Source organism: Trichomonas vaginalis, chromosome IV (assembly GCF_026262505.1).
Source record: "Trichomonas vaginalis G3 chromosome IV, whole genome shotgun sequence".
Taxonomy (NCBI): Eukaryota; Parabasalia; order Trichomonadida; family Trichomonadidae; genus Trichomonas; species Trichomonas vaginalis.
In genome coordinates this window covers 37,003,630-37,027,852 of record NC_067206.1, presented here as the reverse complement: position 1 = coordinate 37,027,852, position 24,223 = coordinate 37,003,630, and the positions used below count along the sequence as shown (strand labels likewise).

The following is a 24,223-nucleotide window of genomic DNA, read 5'->3' as shown; positions in this document are numbered from 1 at the left end:
GCGATTTATATGGAAAATCGCGTTATTGGTTCAATCTAAAGATCATTATTTAAAAAGTGAACTAAAAAATATAAATATAAGAATAAAATAAAAATTGTAATAAGAATGTTATAAAAAGTTTTTTAGATTTGAGTTGCCGATAGGCTTGAGCAAATGTATTTTTATTGCTAAAGGTTTTTTTGTTAGATTTATGTAATATTTTTTTAGTTAAAGGTAAATTATGATTAATTAGTGCAGTAAAGTAAGACTTCAAGAATTTTGACCAGTAAAGTGGGATTGAGGTATTTGTTATCGAGATTGTTTGATTTTAGATCTCTGATTTCGGCAAGTATGCAGAAAAACCATATTGTGAGCAGTCTAAAATGGATAAACAGCCATTCTAGATTCAAAAAATCTTTGTGAATTGCTTTGTTATTGAATTTAATTGCGACCTTTTCGCTTAATGAGGTCCAAAATCATGGTTCCGATTTGTTCTATGTTCGCGATTGATAAAGAAAATCGCGTTTAATTTTGATCACAATTTTCCATAAAAATCGCGATTTTTTAGAAAAATCGCGACCACAATAAAATCGCAATTTTAAAAAAGTCGCGATTTTTCTAAAAAATCGCGATTTATATATTTAAATCGTGATTAAAAAAAGTGGTTGCGGTTTTCCCTAATAATTTATTTTTTTATCTTTTATAAAAGAAGCTATATATAGATGATGTCAGATATTCCGCGATTAATTAAACATTGTTTAAATCCTGAATGGGTTAAACTTCAATTTAAAAATGAAGATTGTGAATTATTAAATGAATATGAAAGCCAAAATAAGCTAATGAGGTATAAATATAATGATAAAGAATATTTAATTTCATGGAATCAATGGAGTCATAATCAAAGACCTCATAAACGAGAAGAAGAAATTGAAAATAATGAAATGGAAATCATTGATGACATTAAAGAGGATGGAATTCCTAAATTTTGTAGAAAAACCTTTAGAACTAAGTTAGGAGCATATAAACGTAGAGTATTAAATCCTGAATATCTTAAACATCAATTTAAAAAGGAAGACTGTGAATTATTAAACGCTAATGAATATGAAAATGCTAAATCAAAACTGAGATATAAATATATTGGAAGTGATGAAAGGTGTAAAGATAAAGATAAAGTTTATTCAGTTTCATATAATAACTGGCACACGTTAGGGATAAGAAAACATTTAGGAGATTATGGGAAATGTTCTGAATTCTTTAAATCTAGTATGTACGAGAGAGTAAAAGAAATTAGAAATAATTATTTTCATGAATAAAAGATTCACTACCATAATGAAATAAAAAAAAATTTTTTAAAAATAAACTTTAAAAATTCATGTCTTACATTTTTGAATAATTTATTTTTTTAATTCGTAAGAAATGAGTGAATCAAAATTCGTGACTGTGAATCAATTAATGGATAAACTTTCACCAATTCTCTCCCAGGTTAAACAAGTAGACGTTTATTTTGATGATTACATACAAAGTTTATTTTATAAAGGTAAGTTTAATATTAAACCTATTGCTTTTGCATTTGATGGTAAATTAATCGAAAATTCAAAAATTTGGGAATTAATTCCGGATATTGAATTTATAACAAATATTAAGGATAAATGGTTTAAACAACAAAACCACCTCACTAAAGTTCTTTGTAGATTAATGATTAAAACTGAGGAAAAAGAATTTAACAGGTTTAAATATCATCCATGTAAAATTTTAGAACTTGGTAACGAAAAACTTCAGAAAAAATTAAACGAAAGACTATCAAAAGATAAAGTTGAAAGAGTAAATAAACTCGCTAAAGGTAATGGTAATGATGAAGAAGAATTTGATGAGTTCAACATTGAACTTTAAGAAACTAATGATTATTTGAATTTATGAAATCAATTATTTGATTCATTCTTTCTTCAATCTCTTCTATTCTTTTTGTTAAATCATATATTTTCATTAATGATGTGATTCTTGATTGAGGAATAGATTTCAAACTAACCACCCCCTTTATTTTTGAAATTTTGAATCCATCAACTTTAAACATTTTATTCAATTTACACGTTGTCAATTCTTCAAATAATTTTTTATTATTAGCATAATAGTCATTAAATTCTTCAACAGATGAAAAAATTTTTATTTCAGTAATTGGTTTAACAACGTTTATTTTTTGTTGAACATTTTCACTTTCATTTATTTCTTCCTCCTCTGTTTCATTTATTTTTAAAATCGGTTTCATTTATCATTAAATAAAAATTAGAATATAAGTGATGAAATATATTTTTTAATTAATATTAAATCAGAAATGGCGGCAGGATTCTTTAAAAAATTATGGGATGGAATTAAGAAAGCTGCGGGTTGGGTTCATAAAAAGATTATTAAACCCATTGCAAACTTTTTGGCACCAGTAGCGAAAACGGCAGGAACTATCATAGGTGGAGTATTAGGTACTAAAGCAGGTAATCCGGCGATGGAAGCACAAGCAGGTAACGCAGTTGGTGGAATTGCTGAAGGAATACTTAATAAAATAGGAGGTAGATAGTGGAAAAATAAATATGAGATCCTATGGATCATCTCGCCGCTTAGCGGCTTAAAATTATTTTTATCTTAGTATCGGTTGTAGTCTTTGATAAACTTTTTCTCCTTTATTTAATATTTCTCTTATTGGGGCGGCTTTTGGTGTTATTGATTCAGCAACGTCACTAATTGCTTCTTTATTCTTAAATATCCAATTTGCCCCCTTCTTCAATGTTTCCCAAACTTTACTCGCTCCTCTTTTTACTCTATCCCACAGTTTCTTAAATATACCTGCAGCCATAGTTGATTATTTCATTAAAATTAAAAATTCATTTTCATCTTTTAATTTTGATTTTTTATTTATTAATAAATGACGACTAACTATTTGGTGCCAAACACTAAACCGATTAATGGAAATGTGTTTCATTCATTCGAAAAGATAAATGAAATATTCGCAAAGAATGACGGTAGAAGATATTATAGAGAACTTGAAAGTTCATGCTATGACTCTGATGCTCCATATTTTGATGATAAACAAACTCATTTAAGAATTACAAATCCAGCTCATGATGTGAACCAATTAGGTGACACATATATTAAACGCAAAGTTAAAGCAACTCTAGTTTCAAATAAAGCTTTCACATGTGATGACGCTTTTAAATGCATGCGTTTATTCGTTGGTTACAAATCATCAAATCAAAGCTTTAAACAATTAGAAGTAGAAACCGAAAGAGGTGATGCCGGTTATCTTCATATGGATTGCGCCCGTGAATCTTTCGCATTTGCAACATATAAACCAAAATCAGAAAGGAAAGTTAAAAAGTTTGTTCATTCGTTATATAATAATGTTCAAAAATATGATAACTCAGTATGTGGTAAATATATTGACCCTTCAGAAGTTTTCAAGAAAGCAAATGAAGAAGTTGATGTCACTTTTGATATGATTATTCCGGTAAATGACTTGTTAGCATTTCAGGCGTTCGATGATTATCCTAAATCATTTGGTGATATCATTCTTAAATATTATGTTTTCAGGGATACTTTAGTATTTTGTCAGGTTGACCCGTTAAGAGTTGCTGATTTACAAAATTACGTTTATGAAAAGATAACTGATGAAAATTATGAAAAGATTATGAATCATGTTTATAAATATGATCGCAAATTCCAACAAATCGGACTTCCTGCCAAATTAATTACAAGCTTAGCCGCCACATCTGCTGACGCAACAGTTGATAATGTTATTATTTCATGCACAAAGATGGAAGTTTTAGAGGATAAATGCATTACACCAGGATACGGTTTAATTGAAGAATCAGTTAAAGCAATACCACGTTTATTCAGTAAGGAAGATCCATTCATGATTCCAGCTCAACATATTGACGTTCGTTCACTAAATGGAGGTTGCATCACTCCTGAAGGTATTAGCTCAGATTTCTCATACGCTCTTCATAATGTTACAGATGTTGTGTTAGCATTTCCGAAGAATGCAATGCAAAGAACGGTTTTAGAAAATCCAATGCTTCGAGGTCTTCAGGTCACTATAGATTCCAGAAACTTCCCCGATCAAGCGATGACCACAGTGGGTGACATATTCTTTACACGTATGCTTCAAGCTTCTGATTTAGATGGAGTGAATGAATGCACAGAAGAATACGAGGACTCATTAACTAGACCACTGAATGCAGATGATGGCACGCCATTAGCTAGAACATGGAAAGACCAAACTTCATTCTTATGCACTATTCCAGTTCAACGTGATGGAGCGGGTATATTCTTTGATGGATTAGAAACTTTCAACTCACAAGTTACAGTACAAATGAAAGCTTATCCAATCATTCAGGGTGAAAATGACACTTACTGTTCAAAGGTGACAAATCCTCCTCAGGTTTGGTTTACTAGGACTACATATTGGACATGGACACCGGATGAAGGTTTGAAATATCATCCAACAGGTACACCACCACAGTATAGAAGTTCATATGATGAAATATTGATGAATAGAAATGTTTAAAATTATAAATTTATTTTTGATTAAATGGATTTAAATTCATACACGCCTTATGAAGAATTAGCAGGAGTATATAATACATACATAGATGATATGATTAATGAAGCATTGAGTGATAATAGAAATGCTCTATCTAAGGAAAAATTAATGAAAATTCCATATTCTGAATGTTACTTAAATTCAATCACTGCAGCAATTGGTAAACAAAATAAAGGTAAAACATTAACGATATTAAAACAAATTATCATTATTGCTAACACTTCCCCCTATTCACATGTGTTAATTTATATCAACCGTTCAGGTTCACCTTCAGATGATACATTTGAATCTTTAAAGCATTTAATCAAAATTCCAATTATTTATTTATCACAAGAAGAAGCAGAAGATTATTTAAAAAACTTTTTAATGTATAAAGAATTATTGATAAACAACGGGATGAATTATTTGAAACACTTTCTATTTCAAATTTTGATAGAGAATTTTTGCATTCACTCATTTTTCTAGATGATGCAGTGAAATCAAAACTAATAACAAATGAGAAATCATATTTTAATCAGTTATTAACTCAATGTCGACACATTCAGTGTTCATTCTTCATGGCTGTTCAATACTTCAAAGCATTAAGCACAAACATTAAATCAAATCTATCAACCCTTTTCATTTTCAGTGGGTTTAGTCGTCAACAGTTGAACGTTATGCTTTATCAAGTGAATTTACCAATGAGCATTAATGAACTTTACACACAATATCAACAATTAGGTGAACATGGAAAAATAATAGTTGATTTAAATAAAGGAAGTGTTAAATTTGATTAACTTTTTATAATTAATTTTTATTTTTTATTTATAATTAAACATGACAGAAATAGCAAATCTTCTACAGGTTCCATTAAAACAAGGAACAAACAAAAAGGGTGCATATAATAGAACTATGAAAGTTCCTGATGGAATGAAAGAATTAGTTCATATTGTTGCTGGTCTTCAAAAAGATGTTAAACAAATGAGAAACGTTTTAACATTACCAGAAGCTCAAGCATATGCCAAACGTCAAGGTCCAAATTGGGAAGCACACGAAGCAGACATTACGGGTCCAAATGGAAAACCTGATGGTATAAATGAAGTTTTCATTACTGATGGTCAAGGTAATATTAAAGTCATAAATGGTGACAAATTAACTATAACTGATTATCCTAAACGTAAAGCATATAATGAACGTTATCCTATGCAATTTGATGAAAATGGAAAAGCTGTTAAACAATACATTGGAGAAGGTGAAAATGGTCCAATTAATTCATACCGTTATAATCCATATTCTTATTTCAATGAAGAATTAAATGCTATTGAAGAGGGACCGGATGGATTACCACGATATTCTAACCAGTTTGATGGTCAATATGCAAATATTAGACCTGAAATTTCAGCTAAGAAATTCTTTAAAGTTGCTTTATTCGATCCAGGTTTCGCAAATGTTAAAGATGAACTTAAACATCAATTCCAACCAATTATAGTAGCAAGAATTGCATCAGGTGCTTTATCTCAAGCATTCAAAGATTTAATTAAGAAACCATTATATCAGCAACGAGGTTTAACTTATGATTTAGTTAAGGAATCAGATAAAAGAAAATTTGAGAAATCAGATGATTATAAGAATGCAATTAATGAATATATTAGATCTTTTAATTACAATGAACCAGCTAAAAATCAACTTCAAGAACAAATACAGGGAATAATAGATTCAAAACATCCAGCAAAATAAAAGTTTAAATATATTTTTTTATTCGATTATAAATGAGAAGACATTTCAACAGTCAAAAGAACACTAACGCAAAAGCAGAGATTACGGTTGGTTATAACGTAAATGATGATAAATCACGAATTATTCAAAATGTTAAAGTTAATGTTAGCCCTGAATTAACAAGGTCAGCAACTCAACCAAATTTATTAACTCGTGACTTACCGAAGAATGAGGAGAATGAAGAAAACCATGAGAATGGAGACCCAATCATTTTATCTGAACCTGGTAAAGAACCTGTTGAAATTCCCACTTATCCAACATACCCCCCGCCTCTTTCATCAAACATCGAGAACCCATATAAAATAGACATTAATTCTGAATTAATGAAAATTTACCGTGATATAATAACTGATAATTATGATTCAATAATAAATTTAATTGATCAATCCGGTTTAATTATTTTACCTTATGAATCATTAATTCACATTATTGCCATTCTTTGTGATGTTCAAGATTCAGACGTTAAGATTCAATTTTTCATAGATGATGAGGTTTCATGCTGCGGAACAGTTGCAAAAATAAATCCTATAAAGGATATTAGCACAATTAAGATATCAAAGAACGGAACAACAACTGAACTTCATTTAACATATAATGATATTTATAATAAAATAGTTGATGAATATAAAATATCACTTGAAAAATTCTTTGTTAAGGCTATTTAATATTCAAGCATTAACATTATCGAATAATAATCCTTTGAATCATAATCAATAATAATTGACCTTTCACCAGTTTCTATCGTTTGTTTTATTTCTTTTTGTTCCCCACTATCCGGATCGGTCATTGTAATTGTTTTTGTTATAGTATCAGCTTTATCTTTAACTTCAATCTTTTTTTCCATCGGGATATTTAAACCAAAATTCCAAAAATTCGATATTGTCAATCTGTTCATATTTTAATCTATCAATTACATTTTTAATACCATCTGAAAATCTTATGAAATGGTCATTATATGGGTTTGATTGAACTAAATTTGAATGAAGTGAAATATAACCTGTTGATGAATATGACACTGACTCATATTTTCTGAAAACACTAAAATTTATAACATGAATGAATTTCTTATTCGTTGAATTTATGAATTCTTGAGGTAATCTTATTCTAGTTTTTTTATCACTGGAAAATAACGCTTTACCATATTTTTAATCGTAATAAAAAATGTCAATTATCAATATTATTTCGAATAATAACTGTGAATTAAATTTAACAGTTAGCGGAATTTATAATGTTACTCTCGTTTCTGTGAGTGGTAAATTTAATCCCATTCTTTTAGACCCTTCAGATTATATATCATTTATTAAAGATGACCTTGAAAAAACGTATAATATGTATATAAATAATGTGATAGCGAAATGGGATATTAACATGATTTTAAGTTATTTAAATGAATCATTTATCGTATGGTATGAAGAAAATTTTAAATCAAAACCTGATAAACTTTTTGAACTTGATGAAATAAATAACCTTATTAAATTTCCGCTGAAAATTAAATTTTGTACTCCTCATCTTCGTTCATTGTTGGGGATATTAAATTTTGAAAAAGATGTTGGGGATGTTTTGTATTCTGACACTGGTTCCAATTTCATTTTAATCAAATGTGATAAAGTTAATACCCCAATGAGATTTTCACATCAAACATTAGACCCAAACTCTTACCCATCAATACAAAACATTTTATCCATCAACTTAAACACATTTTCTTTATCATATCCGTTTCAATTATCCGGGAATTCATTTATTCTTCATTCAAAAGATTTATCAAATATTAAATTTAGAGTAACTGACCTATTTGATTGTGATTTAGAATTTATGAATGAAATATTATGGCAATTTCAAATAGAGAAAATAGCCGATGAGATAACGGATTAAATATTTATTTTTAAATCGTAATAAATGATTAAACAACAGCAACTTAAGGCGCAAAGCGCCCAGGTCCTTCAGACCATTACATACGCCACATATGCATATAATTCAAAGACGGCAGAACAAACGCAAAGGTTGAAATATGGAGATTTGGAGATAGTATTGAAAAATGACCATTTCGAATTCGTTTGCAAAGGTGGTGCAGTGATATCAAATATAAAAGAAATTTTATTTATGAATTCAAAAATTAAAGGAATAACGGATGATATAACATCAATTCCACCAGAAGAACAGAGATATTACGCATTAAATGCATTTCCTAAAGTTTTGAAGATTGGAAGATTTAATTTAAATGAGGAATTCATAGAAGGTTTCCTAAATGACATAATGAAGAAGGTGGATAAGGAATATGTGGATAGTGAGTTAATGAAGAAAGCAGATTTAGTTTATGTTGATGAAAAAGATAATGAAATTAAAGAAAAGGTTGAATGGTATCATGAATGGACATTGGAGACTTTTAAAGTTAAAGCTGATACAGAATGGGTTTCAGGATGTTTAGACCTTAAAGCAGATAAGGAATACGTTAATACTGAATTAAATAAGAAGGCAAATTTGGTTTATGTTGATGAAAAAGATAATGAAATTAAAGAAAAGGTTGAATGGTATCATGAATGGACATTGGAGACTTTTAAAGTTAAAGCTGATACAGAATGGGTTTCAGGATGTTTAGACCTTAAAGCAGATAAGGAATACGTTAATACTGAATTAAATAAGAAGGCAAATTTAGTTTATGTTGATGAAAAAGATAATGAAATTAAAGAAAAGGTTGAATGGTATCATGAATGGACATTGGAGACTTTTAAAGTTAAAGCTGATACAGAATGGGTTTCAGGATGTTTAGACCTTAAAGCAGATAAAACTTATGTTAACGATGAGTTAGAGAAGAAAGCAGATAAAACAGAGCTTCAAACATTAAAGACTGAAATACTTCAAACATTATATCCTATAGGCTCTATTTATACATCAATGAACTCAACAAATCCCGCAACAGTTCTGGGTTTTGGTACATGGCAGCAGATTGTAGACAAATTCTTATACTGTGCTAACTCTTCAAAGCAAACAGGAGGCTCAAAGAAAATTTTAGAAGCAAACTTACCCGCGCACACTCATACAGGAACGACAAACTTTTCTGGCGACCATATACACTCATTAAGAGACCACCCATTATACAACTCAGACTATGAAGCCGGTCATGATGTTTTATCTCCAGCTTATAACGATTCAACAAAAAAGACTTTTCGACCAACTGAACCAGGAGGAAATCATTCACACACTTTCACAACAAATCCAACAGGCTCGGGTGAAGATTATATGCCACCATTTATGACTGTATTCGCATGGTTCAGAGCTGCTTAAAGTCCTGAGCTCCAAAAGAGCGAACAACATGACATTTAGACAACAGGTACGAAAGGAGGAAGGCATTTATGAATTATTTTTGAAGAACTGATGGTGTCACTACGTCACCATGTCACCAGGTTAATTAACTTCTCTTAAAATTACTCACAACATGACATTTTGACAACAGTCCAGGAAATTTGATGCAGTCCAAAAATAAAGTTAGTTTTAAAATTATTTTTATTTTTTTATTTTGTATGTAAGAACAGAAATGTCAGTCGAAGCAAAAACATTCACGAACAAATCTAATGGCGAAACATTCACAAAAGGCACTTATAATGGTATTGAAGTCTTACGTAGAGACAAGGATGGTTACATTAATGCAACAAAGATGGCAAGAGAAGCAGGAAGGTTAAACCATTTAAACAGATTTCTCAATAGTACTAAAATGCAGGAAATTCTTGAGTTTTGGTTGAAAGAATACGGTCAAGCCAAAAGTGGCTCGACCTCAAAACAAGCATTTTATGAGCTTACTAAGGGTGTTATAAATGAATTCAAAGGTATTTACATACATCCTGACCTCGTTCATTTTGTTGCTGAATGGTGCTCTGTAAAGTATGCATTTTATGTCAAAGATATTATGGACTCCATAGACAAGAAAGTTCATGAGAAATTAGATGAAGAAGAACTCGAAGATACAGTAGAGAATGCTAAACATTTGTTTGAAGAAGAAGTTAGAAAAATGTGCGAAAAACAATTAGAACATGAACGTGAGATATGTTATGGTTATAGAGATTCTCCATACGAACTAGACCAATGGGAACAAGAAGATTTAAAGAGAGAAATTAGAGAATATGAACTCGCTAAGATAGCATTAGAAACTGCAGAAAAGAAGTTAAAAGTTTGGGGTCGTTTTGTACAAAAATATTGTGAGTAAATGAACCATTTATTTTTGTCATAAACGACCAAAAATATATTTTATCGTTAATGGTTTTTAGGTTATTCAATAATTAATTATTTTTGAATAACTGAAGGTGTCACTACGTCACCATGTGTCACCGGGTTAATTAACTTCTCTTAAAATTACTGACAACATGACATTTTGACAACAGTCCAGGAAATTTGATGCAGTCCAAAAATAAAGTTAGTTTTAAAATTATTTTTATTTTTTTATTCCTATATAAATGACAGCAACAAACAACAACAGCAACTTTATCGTTTCTGATGAAAAAGTTATTGATTCATTAGTTGCGGAATTAGTTGTGGCAGAAACTAAAACCCTCAACGAAAGAATTGGTGAAAACATGATTGATTTACATAACTACCTCAAACACGATGGAGGAAGAGGACGGAAAACTGGTATGGCTTTATTAGTAAATAAAATTTCAAATTTAACGATTATAGATGTTGATATCAATAAATCATGCAATGATGAACTTAAAGAAACAGTTAGAAAAGATATTTTATCAAAACTTTCGGATAAAGATGTTATCGTTAAAACCGCTTCAGGAGGTCTTCACATTTATTGTAACACTAATTTCTTCTATTCAGTTTCGAACAGAATGATTAAATGTTATTCCTGCAATGATTATGATATTGATATAATGACTTCTATGGATGATTCAAAGCGTTCTTTAGTAGTTATGGCTGATTCAAGAGTTCGCAAGAATGCAACAGAACCAATCAATACATACTCATTCATTCGTGGAAGTTATGATTCAACATTAACCAGAACAGTGAATGATATATTAAATGATTTGAATATTAAGGTAAGAGTTGAACAGAAGAACGAAGAAATAAAGACTATCATGAATGAAAACAAAGATGTAAACATTGACGATAAACTTGCCCAGAGCATAGTTGATGGCATCAGTGATTTTGAAGTACACAATGACGGTGGAAACATGAATTTAGAAAAAGAAGTTACATTATTCACACTGTTTCAAGCAATTAATTCGTTACCTAATCATTTAATTAATGAAGCATACGATAACGTTTATAACTTCTGCAATTTAACTGAAAATGCAAAAAGTAATTTTGAAAAAGCACGTAGTAGATATGCACATTTAATGACTTCTCCATTTGTTTTAGTGAAGATTCTAAAACTTTATCAAAAGGAATATTATGATGAATATGTTTTACCTTTATTACGTAAGCCAAAAATAACATTTGATATAAAACTTGATGACTCGTTTTTGATAACAGATATTAGACGCAAGGCTGAAAATCATCAGTATAAAAACAGTTCTGAAGTAATTGAGGATTTATCACGTGTAATCCGTTTTGTAGATTGTGGAAATAAATATTTCATTCAAAAGGACTATAATATCCACGACAAAATGAATCAAATATCATTCGTTCTTCAATCAAACATGAAAGAGTCACTTAAAATGATTAAATTATTTAAAGAAGAAGGTAAAACAATAACAGCATGGGACGTACTACTAAATCAATTATCCTCATTAACCATTAAGGGTGTTTGCTTTAAATCTGATTCTCCAGATGTTTTCTCAACGTTTCAAGGTTATAAATACAACATTCTCGAAAAGCCTGATTACTCAAATATTGAAATGTTTATGAATTTCATTAAAGAAGCCATTTGTGATAATAACCTTGAAGTGTATAAATACCTTCTCGGCTGGATTGCATCAATAATTCAACATCCTGGAATCAAGAATGAAACAGCAATTATTTTGAAAGGACTTCAGGGAACAGGTAAAAACAGATTTACAGACATTATTTCTGAACTTCTCGCCGGTTATTCATGTAAAAACATTACCGAAATAAGTGAACTAACGGGTAATTTCAATTCAGTAGTTGAGAATAAAATGTTTCTTGTACTTAATGAACTCAAGAATGTAGGTGAAGACAGACTCGCAAACTTCAACGCTTTGAAATCAATTATTACGGATAATCAAATTAGAATTAATGAAAAGAATCAACCCAGAAGAACTGCTCAGAATGTTGCCAATTTCATTTTGGTAACTAATAACGTCTACCCTGTCAAAATTGAAGTTGGAGACAGAAGATACGTAGTTTTAAGAGTTAATGGTAAATTCATGGGTCAATTTGATTACTTCAAGAATTTGATGAATTCATGCACAAAGGAATTTTATGATAATTTACTGACGTATTTTATGCAATATGACCTTTCATCATTTAATGTACGAATCATTCCGATGACTGAAGCCAAACAAGATTTAATAGAATTATCAACAAATCCTTTAGATGAATGGATAAATACACATTATGATGAATTGTGTGCAGGTATGACGTGTAAAAATGCTCTATGCTGCAAACCATCAGACATGAAAGACAAGAATTTCCAAATGAGCATTAAAGATAAATGTGATAGGAAACAGAGAAGAATAGATGGTAAACAAACATAGTGTTATGTTTTGAAAGAAGAAATGAAAGGATTATATAAACAGGTTGAACCAAACGATAATGAGGATTCATTTACTGACGATGAAATACCTGTAAATGAAGCTTTATAAAGTATGATTGGAATTTATTTTTGCATTAATCCTGCTGTGATGTCTAAATGTCATGCTGTCATCATTTTTAAGAGAAGTTAATTAACCAGGTGACACATGGTGACGCGGTGACACCTTCAGTTATTCAAAAATAATTCATAAATGCCTTCCTCCTTTCGTACCTGTTGTCTAAATGTCATGCTGTCATCATTTTTAAGAGAAGTTAATTAACCAGGTGACACATGGTGACGTGGTGACACCATCGTCTCGAAGAGACGTTGTCGAAGAGGAATAAAAATTAAATTTGGATTGAGTTTAAAAATTCATCTTTATTAAATTCATCTCTTCCAATCAATTTATTTATTCTATTAAATTCTTTTATTTTTGCTTCACTCAGTTTAATGATTGAACGGTAAGTTTCTAATTTTTCGATTATTTCTTTCCTCTCTTTATCGTTTTCAATTACTTTAGTTTTATGGGCATCAGCCCCACCGCATTGCGGCTTCTTTTTGTAATAGCATATTTTTGATTTAATTCTGTTTAGTTTCTTTTTATATTCATCGTCTGGACTCTGAATCTTAATTGAATCAGGACTCTTGGATGCTTCGTTGTCACTCATTTCTTACGAAATAAAAAAATTAAATATTATTTAAATATAATGGAGTAATAAAATAAATCGGAATTTCTATTAATTTATTGTTAACTCAACTAATGCATTGCGTTAATATATCTAACAAATTCAGCTATTGTGTCAAATCTTCGTCTTCTTTTTGTCATTGATTTATCAGTTTTTCCATAATCGAGATGAATCAAAACTTTATCCCTTGTTTAAAATTCATGAGCCCCGAATTAATTTGTTCACGTTTAACATCATTTAACCTTTCCATTTGCTTTCTAATATATTCCCATTCTTTTGAAATATCATTTTTCATTTCCACTGGTTTCATGTTTATAGTTCTATGCCATGTATTATTGTAATAATATACTAACTGCTGTATGATGGAGTCATGATTTCCATCCCAGTATATCTGACCGTTAACCCCTAACGCATCTCTAAGAGTTCTCATTACCGCATCAACTATTTTATTATGAAACGTATATGGAGAAGATGAGAAGTAAAAATTAATTTGTGGGAAATAATGAGTCATAGCTGCCTGAAATCCTTTATCACCATCACCCCTGATATTATCTACTCTTTCATGATCTAGTAAGTACTGAATAGCTCTTCTTGTTTCCTGTTCTGTTTTCCCTTTCACTGGAATGCAATATAAATATCTAGTGTTAATGTTAATGGCAAATAAATAAGTAACGTTTCCTTTTGAATATTCTAAATGATCTATTTCGTATGAATATGGATATGGTGCAAATGAAGGGCGACTAAATTTTTCCTTTAACGGTTGAATTTTTGGGTCAATTGGTTTATTTAATATCTTGAAACCCTTTTTAAAATCTTTTTGCTTCTTTAATGATTGAAATGGATATAATAAAGTGAATGATGAAGGATTAACTGAAGGAGGAGGTACTACCGTTGGAGGTTTTGGTGTTGCAAGTGGTTTAATTTTATCTGCTTTGATTTTGGATGATGAAGTTTTAGTTGTTGATTTTACTTTCATTAATTCTGGATGTATTCTATTCATTTGTTTTAAATATGTTGTATATAAAGGTTTGATATACTTTCCCGCTTCGAGTTTATGTTGAAGGATGAATTCCAAAAGTTGATCTTCATTTAAAAGTCGGCTGAATATGGTTTAACTAATGAATCATAAATTAAAGCTTGTGCTTCATTTATGGTCTGAAGGACCTGGGCGTTTTGCACCTTTAGCTGTTGAACATTTGCTACTTTCTCTTTTGGTGTTGTTTTCGGCTTTTTCTTCTTTGTTTTTGTTCCTTTGGCTTTTGCGGCTCAGGATTATATAATTTATATAATTCATCAATATCTTCTTCTGTTAATACTTTATTTTTGAAATCTTTCAACTGTTTAAGTTGTGATTTAGTTTTTCCCTTTGTATATTCATTATTTTTAATTTTGTCTTTAATTTCAGAAATTATTTTATCATGATATTTCAAAATTTCATTTTTATAATACGGATAATAATCCATATCATCACCCGTTATATTTTTATTATGTTTTTCGAGATATGATTTTAATTCATAATATAGGGTGTCCAAAGGTGCGTTTAGCACAGCGCTCTATATCAGACTATTAAAGGAGATATATGCTGATTATAAATATATAATAAAAAATATGAATATATGTATATGATGAGTAAGTTGTATTTTGGCGCCATGCCGGGATATAAAATGAATTTTGAGACAAGAGGCGGTTTCGCGGGAAATTTTGGCGGGATTTTTTTCATTTTTTTAATGAATCATAAAGAAAACATCCTCGCTCTTGCAAAAAAATGCAAAGACTGTAAAAAAATCTACGAGACATTGGTAAATGCTTCGGTATGGAATGCTCTAGCTATTCCACTGTAACGTATCATGTTAGGATGTATCACTTCATGAACAAAAAAGGCGCCCATCATAAAAATTGACAAAAAATCGCCGGATCAAAAGAAAAATCAAAGCAATTCTTCAAGCGCTAGATGAAGACCCAAGAGCATCATCAGAAGGATAGAGGAGATGACAAAGATACCACGTACAACAGTCAGTTATTATCTGCACAATTATTTGAACTACAAACTAGCGTATACACGTTGGGTTTCCGCACAACCTTAATTCAGTTCAAAAAAAAATCTAGAGTCCAATCTTCGAAAGAGCTCCTCTCTATATTGAGTGCGTATCAATCCAAGAAGTTTCGCTTTTTAGTAACAGGGGACGAGTCTTGGTTTCAATATGCAACAGAAGCCAAAATCATGTGGATCCCGAAGGATGAAAATCCGCAAACATTCCGAAGAAAAAAATTGACACACCAATGATGATGTTGTCGGTTTTTTGGGGCGTGAATGGCATCATCGCAATTGATATTCTTCAAAAACCTAATACGATGAATGCTCAGTATCTAATTGACAATGTTCTTACTCAAATTATCAATTCTGATGAGTTTGAGAAATCCAAACAACAAAAACAAAAGTTTGCAATTCATTTTGATAATTCAAGAGTTCACAAAGTCATAAGGTAATGAATTACTTGGTGGAAAACAATGTCAAAGTTGTTCCAAACCAATTTATTCACCTGATATTGCACCCTCTGACTTTTATTTATTCGGCACGCTAAAAAAGAGCTGAAGGACGCGAATTCGCGAGTCCAGATGATCTTGAAAATTTTTGTAAGAGAGCAATTTGAGCAATTTTCTCATGATGATTTAAAGCGTGTCTTTCAGCCTGGATCGATCGCTGCGAACGCGTGATTGAATCCAATGGTGATTATATTTAAATAAACTTTATATATATGTAACTTGTTTATTTCTATTTGCAGTATTCAGGTTTGTGCTAAACACACCTTTGGACACCCTATAATTAAGAAAATTTTGATTAAGTACTAAATCATCAATTAAATTTTCTAAATCTGCGTTATCCATTTATATAAAAATAAAATAAATGTTTTAATGGTGCCCACCTCTTTGAATCATAGTATAAAACCATTATTTACATATTGAATCGCATCATTAACGGTTCCTTTTGTCTCTTCTGTGGCATTTTATTAAAATAAAATTTTAAATTGTATTAATAAATGGCATACAATCCATTTTCACAACATACAGCCTTAGTGTGTGCTCCTGTTAATGCAGTCTTACCGATTGTTAAGCGAGTCATTGACCCGTTTTTAAGTTGTAAATTAATATTCTGACCATCAAATATCACTTTATCATTTATTATATCCAAATAATTTTTAGGTGTTAATTGTTTATTTTGTCGTAAACTAACACCTTTCATTTTTTGTGCAATCTTTTTAAAATCACCTCCATCAATTGAACCGCTGAATGATGTATAACACTTAGGGCATAAAGCAACCATGTTATCACCTTGTTTCTCAATTGCTAAACCCAATAACTTCTTCTCATGTGCTTTTTCTTCAGCTTTATTCTTTAATTTAGGTTTAAATTTCTCATCAAAACAGAAGAAATCAAATGGTGCGAATTTGAAAATGTTTTTATCATAAAATTGTTTATCGGTTACAATTGCTTGAAATGCTTGAGTGTTAGGAAATTTGGATCGCCAGCGATTGCCCAATAAGATGAATCAGTATCACCTTCAATGAAATGAAAACGATTAACATCCATGCATTTATACATAAAATCATAAATGAAAACCAAAATACCAGTATTTAGCATTATCTAAAGTGAAGAATGCCTCTTGTAAACATGTATCACAGCTATAAAATCTATCTTTGAGCATCAGTTGATATGTATCTTCACCTATTTCTCTTATGTTTTTAAACTTATTTGACATACATGCAACGCGTGCCTTCTGTGCATTCATTATTTTAGTCTTTGCGTAATTTTGCGTATTCATTGCATCGTAACCATATGATCCATTAAGTGAAATCTTGCAAAATAAACTTTTTCCTTTATTTCCTTCTAATTCAGCCTTTTGTCTTTCGTTCATAAATTCGTTCGCAAATTCATTAAAAAGTGTTTTTCGTAAATGTTAAAATTGATTGAATATCATCGATGATAAAATGAAATCTGTCTATTAGATACCAAAGATAATAAGAAGAAAATGGTTGAATATTGGTTGTGTGTTGATGCTAACTGAGTTAATTTCCTCTGTTTCTGGTCAACTGGTAGATTGTTTGATTTCATGTAATTATACATAAAACTGCCAATTGTTTTTTCATCTGTGATAATATCTAAGTTTCTTATTATCGGTAAAAAGTTTATGTAATCATTAATGTATTTTTCATCAATGTGACCCTTTACTTCAGCCACGAATAAGGTATTTTTCTTCTTAATTATTCCCAGTGCTTTTGCTTTCTTTGTTGCTGTATCACAAATGATAACACCATTCAATCCTCCCGGCATATACATTTTATGGTCAGTATATTGAATGAAATCATGAGGATTAGATGAAAATGATGAAGGATATAATGAATTAAAATCAACACCAACGAAATGAGTCATGATGTTGGAAGTGTCCTCATTTGATACAGTTTTAGTTTCTGGACTATATAAAAGTTTATTAATGTGCGTGATTCCTGTAAGATTAACACGATGTTGAACATTTGATAGACCACCAGTAATTCCATTACGGAGAATGTGATAAGCTTCAACTGAATCTAAAGTCATTGGTAAATTATTTTTTAATGCATAATTTCTTAAATTGATTCTTAAACGTTGAACATCTTCATCTTTATTTGATTTTACGACATTGCAATAACAACACATTAACTGACAATTTTCTTTGGTATGCGGTTTTTCATTATCGATTCTATCCAATGTTGGTTTATTTGCATATGTAAACGCTTTACCACACATTTTGCATTTAGATGAAAGGATTAAATCGTGATAGTATTGAAAATCATCCATTGAAACATTATTTTAGTATCTCTTTCTGCTTTTTCATCTTGTTTCTTATATGATTCAATTTTATATTCCAATACTTTTTCGTTAATTCAAAACTTGATTCTATCTCTTCCTCAGGATATTTTCATTAGGATTAAAGTCTTTATATGCTAAAGCGTAACGAATCATTGAAGCATTCGATGATAAAGAAAGATTATGAAGCATATCAATTTTATAAACAAATGTTTCTTCAATAATTTTATCGATTGGTCAATCATAATTTCAACATCTTTATTGCAATAATGAATAAAATATTCTAATCTATTCTTAAAATTTTTAGCATCATTGAGATATATTTGATAATCACTATCTGATATAGTTTCTTGAGTTAATGCTGAATAAAATGAATCTTGAGTGAATGGTTCCACTTTATATAATTCTTCTTCGTAATTTTCCCACGTGATGAATTGATAAGGGAAAAAGGATTTAACACGTGATTTATTGTTTCCGAAATCTTGAGTGAATTGGTCTAATGTCCCACCCGCTATATAATTTCTGATGTCAATAAATCTCAATTCATATGGAACGTTTGTTTTCTTTACAATGATTTGCTTAAATTGAGAAGAAGAACCCAGTATTGATTTTATTTTCCGTTTTGCAGTGTTTAAATCACGAAGAATTAAATTTAAATCAAACTTTCCCGAATTAAAACCTATGATATTCACTTTATTGAATTCCTCATCTAGAAGTTCTTTAAATGCTTCCTTCTGTTTTTCATTTAATGTATGGGACAAAGTCCCCGCCGTTTGCGGCTTCATTAATTCTTCATATTGTTCAATATTTGATTTAGCAACTAATGAACAGGTTGAAAATAAAAACTCAATCCAATCAGAAATAAAAGAATCACTCGAAGTTAAGCAAAAATTCCTCGTATATGTTTTATCATTTAATTTAACCGTTGATGATACCATGAATGGTTTTAAGTAAGCGTTCAAAGTTGCACACTCAGAAAGTTGTAATTCTTCTTTAGTCTCTAATGTTTCGAAGTCAAAAGTAATATAATATCTTGTCGGTTTATAATATTCCTGCAAATTATGAGCTAATAACCACTGATATATCTTCTGTTTCGTAATATGTGGTGCATATGGTTGCTGGGTCTTTTGCAATTGAACATCTTGAATTAATCTTCCATTATTTTCTTTACATTTCTCACAATGCTTTAAAAATCTTCTTTGGTTTTTCCTTTCTGGATCATCACGGATAGAATAAACTTCTTCTTTACAATATGTACAAACTTTATAGCCGGTGAGTGCTTCAACGTCTGTTATTCTGTCAGCGTGAAGTTTTCCACATGGACTCTGTGTTAATAAAATATTTACTGTTTCAAATTCTGGATCTATCATTATTGATTCCACTAATGGAAAGTCTACCTTATTTATGTCCACGTCTTCTGGTTGAGGATCACAATAATAGAAATCAATATTAACATTTAACATTCTCGCTAATCTCTCACTTTCTGATGAAATGTCAAACCCTTCATATGCATCTATGGCTTCATTTAAATAGCTTCTACGAGTTTTAGGATTAACACCATCAGGAATGTTATAGAAGCGTTTAAATAACCTTCTACCTTCTGCTCTAATTTGATTATCATTCATTTTAGCTGTTCCGTTTTTGTTCATTTATGTAAGAATAAAAAATTAAAAAATAAATAAAAATAAAGTTTATTTTTTAAAGCCCATAAAATGAATTAAGAACACATAAATTTTTATCATCTGCGACGTGACGAATACATTTTAATTTACTCAAGAATGCGTACCCTGATACATTAAATCTAATTCCTGTCTTATTTAATTTCACAACTTTGAAAAGGAATGTATGAATAGCTATAAAATGATGAGAAGATGTTTTATGGGTTGCTTCCATTTTTTCTGAAATAAATGAATAAATATAATGTTTATAAGTTTTCATATCTTTTATGTTCTTAATAACGAATGGTATAGACCTTTCAACTTCGTCTTCCTTCGGTGCTGTTCTTTCATATGAAACATTATTAGTATCTTCAATAATGAAACCACAATCACACAAAATTTTATAGGTTCCAATGGTTTCTTTTGATATTTTATCTAATAAATCAAAAACTTTATCAACACATGTGCATTTATTTAAATATAATATTGTGTAAATATCATGATCTTCTTTCTTAATCGTATTAGTTGCATATGTCACGTTTTTAAGAGCTTTTTTGAATTTCTCAGAATCGAGAGGCGGTGAAAGTAGGATACAGGGGTATTCTTCATTATCAATAAATTGTAACTTATGTTTACGAATAAATTTAGTACCTTCTTCTGAAAGTGTTTCGTCTATTTCACCATCTAATAAATTTTGTGTTGATTCTGAGACATAATTTTTATATCTTTCTTCATGAGATTTCTGTACTTCTGATTCTGAAGCTGGGATATTCATTAAACCCTCTACTTCATTTTCATTATATTTTTCAACTTCTCTTAATTCCTTAATTTTTTCATCTATTTCATCTCTTATTTTTTTCAGTCTTTCAATTTCATTGTATTCATCATCTTTAATCCGTTCTTCATAATATTCAGGGAAAACATCAGGTTCTTTAGGTTTTTCTTCTTCAGATGTGGGATATAAGAAATTTATAACATCATCTTTATTCATTTTTCCATCATAATCTAAATCATTTAATAACTCGGCAAATTTTTGACAATTTCTTAAATAATATTTATTAACTTCATAACCTACCTCCTCTAATATATCCTTTATTTCCTCGTTTGTGAATCCTAATTTTTTAATGTTGTTAGTTTTGACGCTCATTTCATACAAAATAAAAAAATAAATTATTCAAAAATGTAAGACATGAATTTTTAAAGTTTATTTTTTAAAAATTTTTTTTATTTCATTATGGTAGTGAATCTTTTATTCATGAAAATAATTATTTCTAATTTCTTTTACTCTCTCGTACATACTAGATTTAAAGAATTCAGAACATTTCCCATAATCTCCTAAATGTTTTCTTATCCCTAACGTGTGCCAGTTATTATATGAAACTGAATAAACTTTATCTTTATCTTTATCTTTACACCTTTCATAGTAGTATATGTGGAGGGGTGTGTGACTTTTTTTGTAAACGTAAGAATTCATACAATATTGAACGATTTTGTATCATTTTTTCTAACATATGAAGTAAAAAATGTATGATTCTTACGGTTTTTATTCTTACGTTTTTGAATAAATCAAGATTTAAAAAATTGAATTCTTACGTAAAATTAAAACTAAGTTAAATTTATTTTTTATTTAATGATAAATGAGTATAACAACTAATTCATTGAAATCTTTAAAGTTCACTAATTCAGAACTAGAAAATATTTTAGAAAATTTTGGAGACGGTTCTTATCCAACATATATGCAGAATGTGAAAGAGTTTTCCAGATTGTTGAATGAATTTAAATATAACGGACCAATTACTAAAAAGGCTATAATGAGATATTTATATCCCAAAAAAGTTGAAAAACAGGAAAATATTCCTCTTTATGGTCCAGAGAGCCTTGAAACACCTCCTGAATATTTTGAAGAAAAAATTAAACAAGATGAATATTATAACGATGAGATTGAGAAATTGGAAAAAATAAGAGATGAAATAGATGAAAAAATTAAGGAATTAAGAGAAGTTGAAAATGAAGTAGAGGGTTTAATGAATATCCCAGCTTCAGAATCAGCAGTTCAGAAATCTCATGAAGAAAGATATAAAAATTACTTTTTGGAATCTACTAAAAATTTATTAGATGGCGAAATAGATGAAACACTTTCAGAAGAAGGCACAAAATTTATTCATAAACATAAGTTACAATTTATTGACGATGGAGATTATTCATGTATATTACTTTCACCTCCTCTTGATTCTGAAAAATTCAAAAAAGCACTGAAAAATGTAACATATGCAACTAATACGATTAAGAAAGAAGACCATGATATTTACACAAATTATTATTTAAATAAATGTACAGGTGTTGATAAAGTTTTTGATTTGTTAGATAAAATATCAAAAGAAACAATTGGAACCTATAAAATTTTATGTGATTGTGGTTTCATTATTGAAGATACCAATAATGTTTCATATGAAAGAAACTAAACAGAATTAAATCAAAAATATGCTATTACAAAAAGAAGCCACAATGCAGTGAGGTTGAAAACGATAAAGAAATAATCGAAAAATTAGAAACTTACCGTTCAATCATTAAACTGAGTGAAGCAAAAATAAAAGAATTTAATAGAATAAATAAATTGATTGGAAGAGATGAATTTAATAAAGATGAATTTTTAAACTCAATCCAAATTTAATTTTTATTCCTCTTCGACAACATCTCTCTTTCCATCATTACTGCATAACCACATTTTCTCAATTTTAGTGGTTTGTTATTTTTAACATGTTCTTGCATCATTTTTATCATTTCCTCCCTTGTTATGATTCGTGGTAAATTTTGAGCTTGTGGGGTATCCATTTATGATAAAAATAAAAATTTAAATTATGCCGTTCTAAAGTTTGTGACAACATGACATTTTGACAACACAGCATGGGAAGGTAGTTATGAATTATTTTTGAAGAACTGAAGGGGTCACCAGGTCACCAGGTCATTTAACTTCTCTGAAAAAATGAGACAACATGACATTTTGACAACACAGCGGGATTAATGCAAAAATAAATTCAAATCATACTTTATAAAGCTTCATTCACAGGTATTTCATCGTCAGTAAATGATTCCTCATTATCGTTTGGTTCAATTTGTTTATATAATCCTTTCATTTCTTCTTTCAAAACATAATACCATGTTTGTTTACCATCTATTTTTCTTTGTTTCCTTTCACATTTATCCTTAATGCTCATTTGAAAGTTTTTGTCTTTCATGTCTGATGGTTTGCAGAATAGAGCATTTTTACACGTCATACCTGCACATAATTCATCATAATGTGTATTTATCCATTCATCTAAAGGATTTGTTGATAACTCGATTAAATCTTGTTTGGCTTCAGTCATCGGAATGATTCGTACATTAAATGATGAAAGGTCATATTGCATAAAATACGTCAGTAAATTATCATAAAATTCCTTTGTGCATGAATCCATTAAATTCTTGAAGTAATCAAATTGACTCTTGAATTTACCATTAACTCTTAAAACTACGTATCTTCTGTCTCCAACTTCAATTTTGACAGGGTAAGCGTTATTAGTTACGAAAATGAAGTTTGCAACATTCTGAGCAGTTTTCTGGGTTGATTCTTTTCATTAATTCTAATCTCATTGTCCGTAATAATTGATTTCAAAGCGTTGAAGTTTGCGAGTCTGTCTTCACCTACATTCTTGAGTTCATTAAGTACAAGAAACATTTTATTTTCAACTACTGAGTTGAAATTACCCGTTAGCTCACTTATTTCAGTAATGTTTTTACATGAATAACCGGCGAGAAGTTCAGAAATAATGTCTGTAAATCTGTTTTTACCTGTTCCCTGAAGTCCTTTCAAAATAATTGCTGTTTCATTCTTGATTCCAGGATGTTGAATTATTGATGCAATCCAGCCGAGAAGGTATTTATACACTTCAAGGTTATTATCACAAATGGCTTCTTTAATGAAATTCATAAACATTTCAATATTTGAGTAATCAGGCTTTTCGAGAACGTTGTATTTATAACCTTGAAA

At 29.8% G+C, this 24,223-nt stretch overlaps 8 protein-coding genes and 2 pseudogenes across 10 annotated transcripts, besides 6 other annotated features; 7 read left to right on the top strand and 3 right to left on the bottom strand.

Annotated features, from left to right (window-relative positions):
* Nucleotides 1-2,605: 2,605 nt before the first annotated feature.
* On the bottom strand, nt 2,606-2,821 carry TVAGG3_0235790 (uncharacterized protein; the record flags this gene model as incomplete). The annotated part of the gene is made up of 1 exon (XM_051227497.1): nt 2,606-2,821. One exon carries the CDS (start codon nt 2,819-2,821, stop codon nt 2,606-2,608), a length of 216 nt encoding a protein of 71 aa, XP_051112483.1.
* A 1,134-nt stretch (nt 2,822-3,955) lies between these two features.
* Nucleotides 3,956-14,432: a mobile genetic element.
* On the top strand, nt 5,384-6,283 carry TVAGG3_0235780 (uncharacterized protein; the record flags this gene model as incomplete). Its single annotated transcript, XM_051227496.1, has 1 exon — nt 5,384-6,283. One exon carries the CDS (start codon nt 5,384-5,386, stop codon nt 6,281-6,283), a length of 900 nt encoding a protein of 299 aa, XP_051112482.1.
* TVAGG3_0235770 (uncharacterized protein) lies at nt 6,316-6,987 on the top strand (the record flags this gene model as incomplete). The annotated part of the gene is made up of 1 exon (XM_051227495.1): nt 6,316-6,987. One exon carries the CDS (start codon nt 6,316-6,318, stop codon nt 6,985-6,987), a length of 672 nt encoding a protein of 223 aa, XP_051112481.1.
* On the top strand, nt 8,930-9,604 carry TVAGG3_0235760 (keratin-associated protein family; the record flags this gene model as incomplete). Its single annotated transcript, XM_051227494.1, has 1 exon — nt 8,930-9,604. A coding segment is annotated over one exon (675 nt), but the record flags the coding sequence as incomplete, so codon positions are not given.
* TVAGG3_0235750 (uncharacterized protein) lies at nt 9,855-10,520 on the top strand (the record flags this gene model as incomplete). The annotated part of the gene is made up of 1 exon (XM_051227493.1): nt 9,855-10,520. One exon carries the CDS (start codon nt 9,855-9,857, stop codon nt 10,518-10,520), a length of 666 nt encoding a protein of 221 aa, XP_051112479.1.
* TVAGG3_0235740 (uncharacterized protein) lies at nt 11,146-12,298 on the top strand (the record flags this gene model as incomplete). The annotated part of the gene is made up of 1 exon (XM_051227492.1): nt 11,146-12,298. A coding segment is annotated over one exon (1,153 nt), but the record flags the coding sequence as incomplete, so codon positions are not given.
* On the bottom strand, nt 13,358-13,678 carry TVAGG3_0235730 (uncharacterized protein; the record flags this gene model as incomplete). The annotated part of the gene is made up of 1 exon (XM_051227491.1): nt 13,358-13,678. One exon carries the CDS (start codon nt 13,676-13,678, stop codon nt 13,358-13,360), a length of 321 nt encoding a protein of 106 aa, XP_051112477.1.
* A 784-nt stretch (nt 14,433-15,216) lies between the features above and the next one.
* Nucleotides 15,217-15,244: a terminal%2Cinverted (terminal inverted repeat of Mariner transposon ID:TVAGG3_0235700).
* Nucleotides 15,217-16,517: a mobile genetic element.
* Nucleotides 15,313-16,437, top strand: TVAGG3_0235710 (annotated as a pseudogene). Its single transcript has one exon. A coding segment is annotated over exon 1 (1,125 nt).
* Nucleotides 16,490-16,517: a terminal%2Cinverted (terminal inverted repeat of Mariner transposon ID:TVAGG3_0235700).
* Nucleotides 16,518-18,474: 1,957 nt separating this feature from the next.
* TVAGG3_0235690 lies at nt 18,475-19,908 on the bottom strand (annotated as a pseudogene). Its single transcript has one exon. A coding segment is annotated over exon 1 (1,434 nt).
* Nucleotides 19,909-20,916: 1,008 nt separating this feature from the next.
* Nucleotides 20,917-21,310: a mobile genetic element.
* A 523-nt stretch (nt 21,311-21,833) lies between these two features.
* TVAGG3_0235670 (uncharacterized protein) lies at nt 21,834-22,658 on the top strand (the record flags this gene model as incomplete). The annotated part of the gene is made up of 1 exon (XM_051227490.1): nt 21,834-22,658. One exon carries the CDS (start codon nt 21,834-21,836, stop codon nt 22,656-22,658), a length of 825 nt encoding a protein of 274 aa, XP_051112476.1.
* Nucleotides 22,659-23,072: 414 nt separating this feature from the next.
* Nucleotides 23,073-24,223: part of a mobile genetic element that runs on past the window's edge.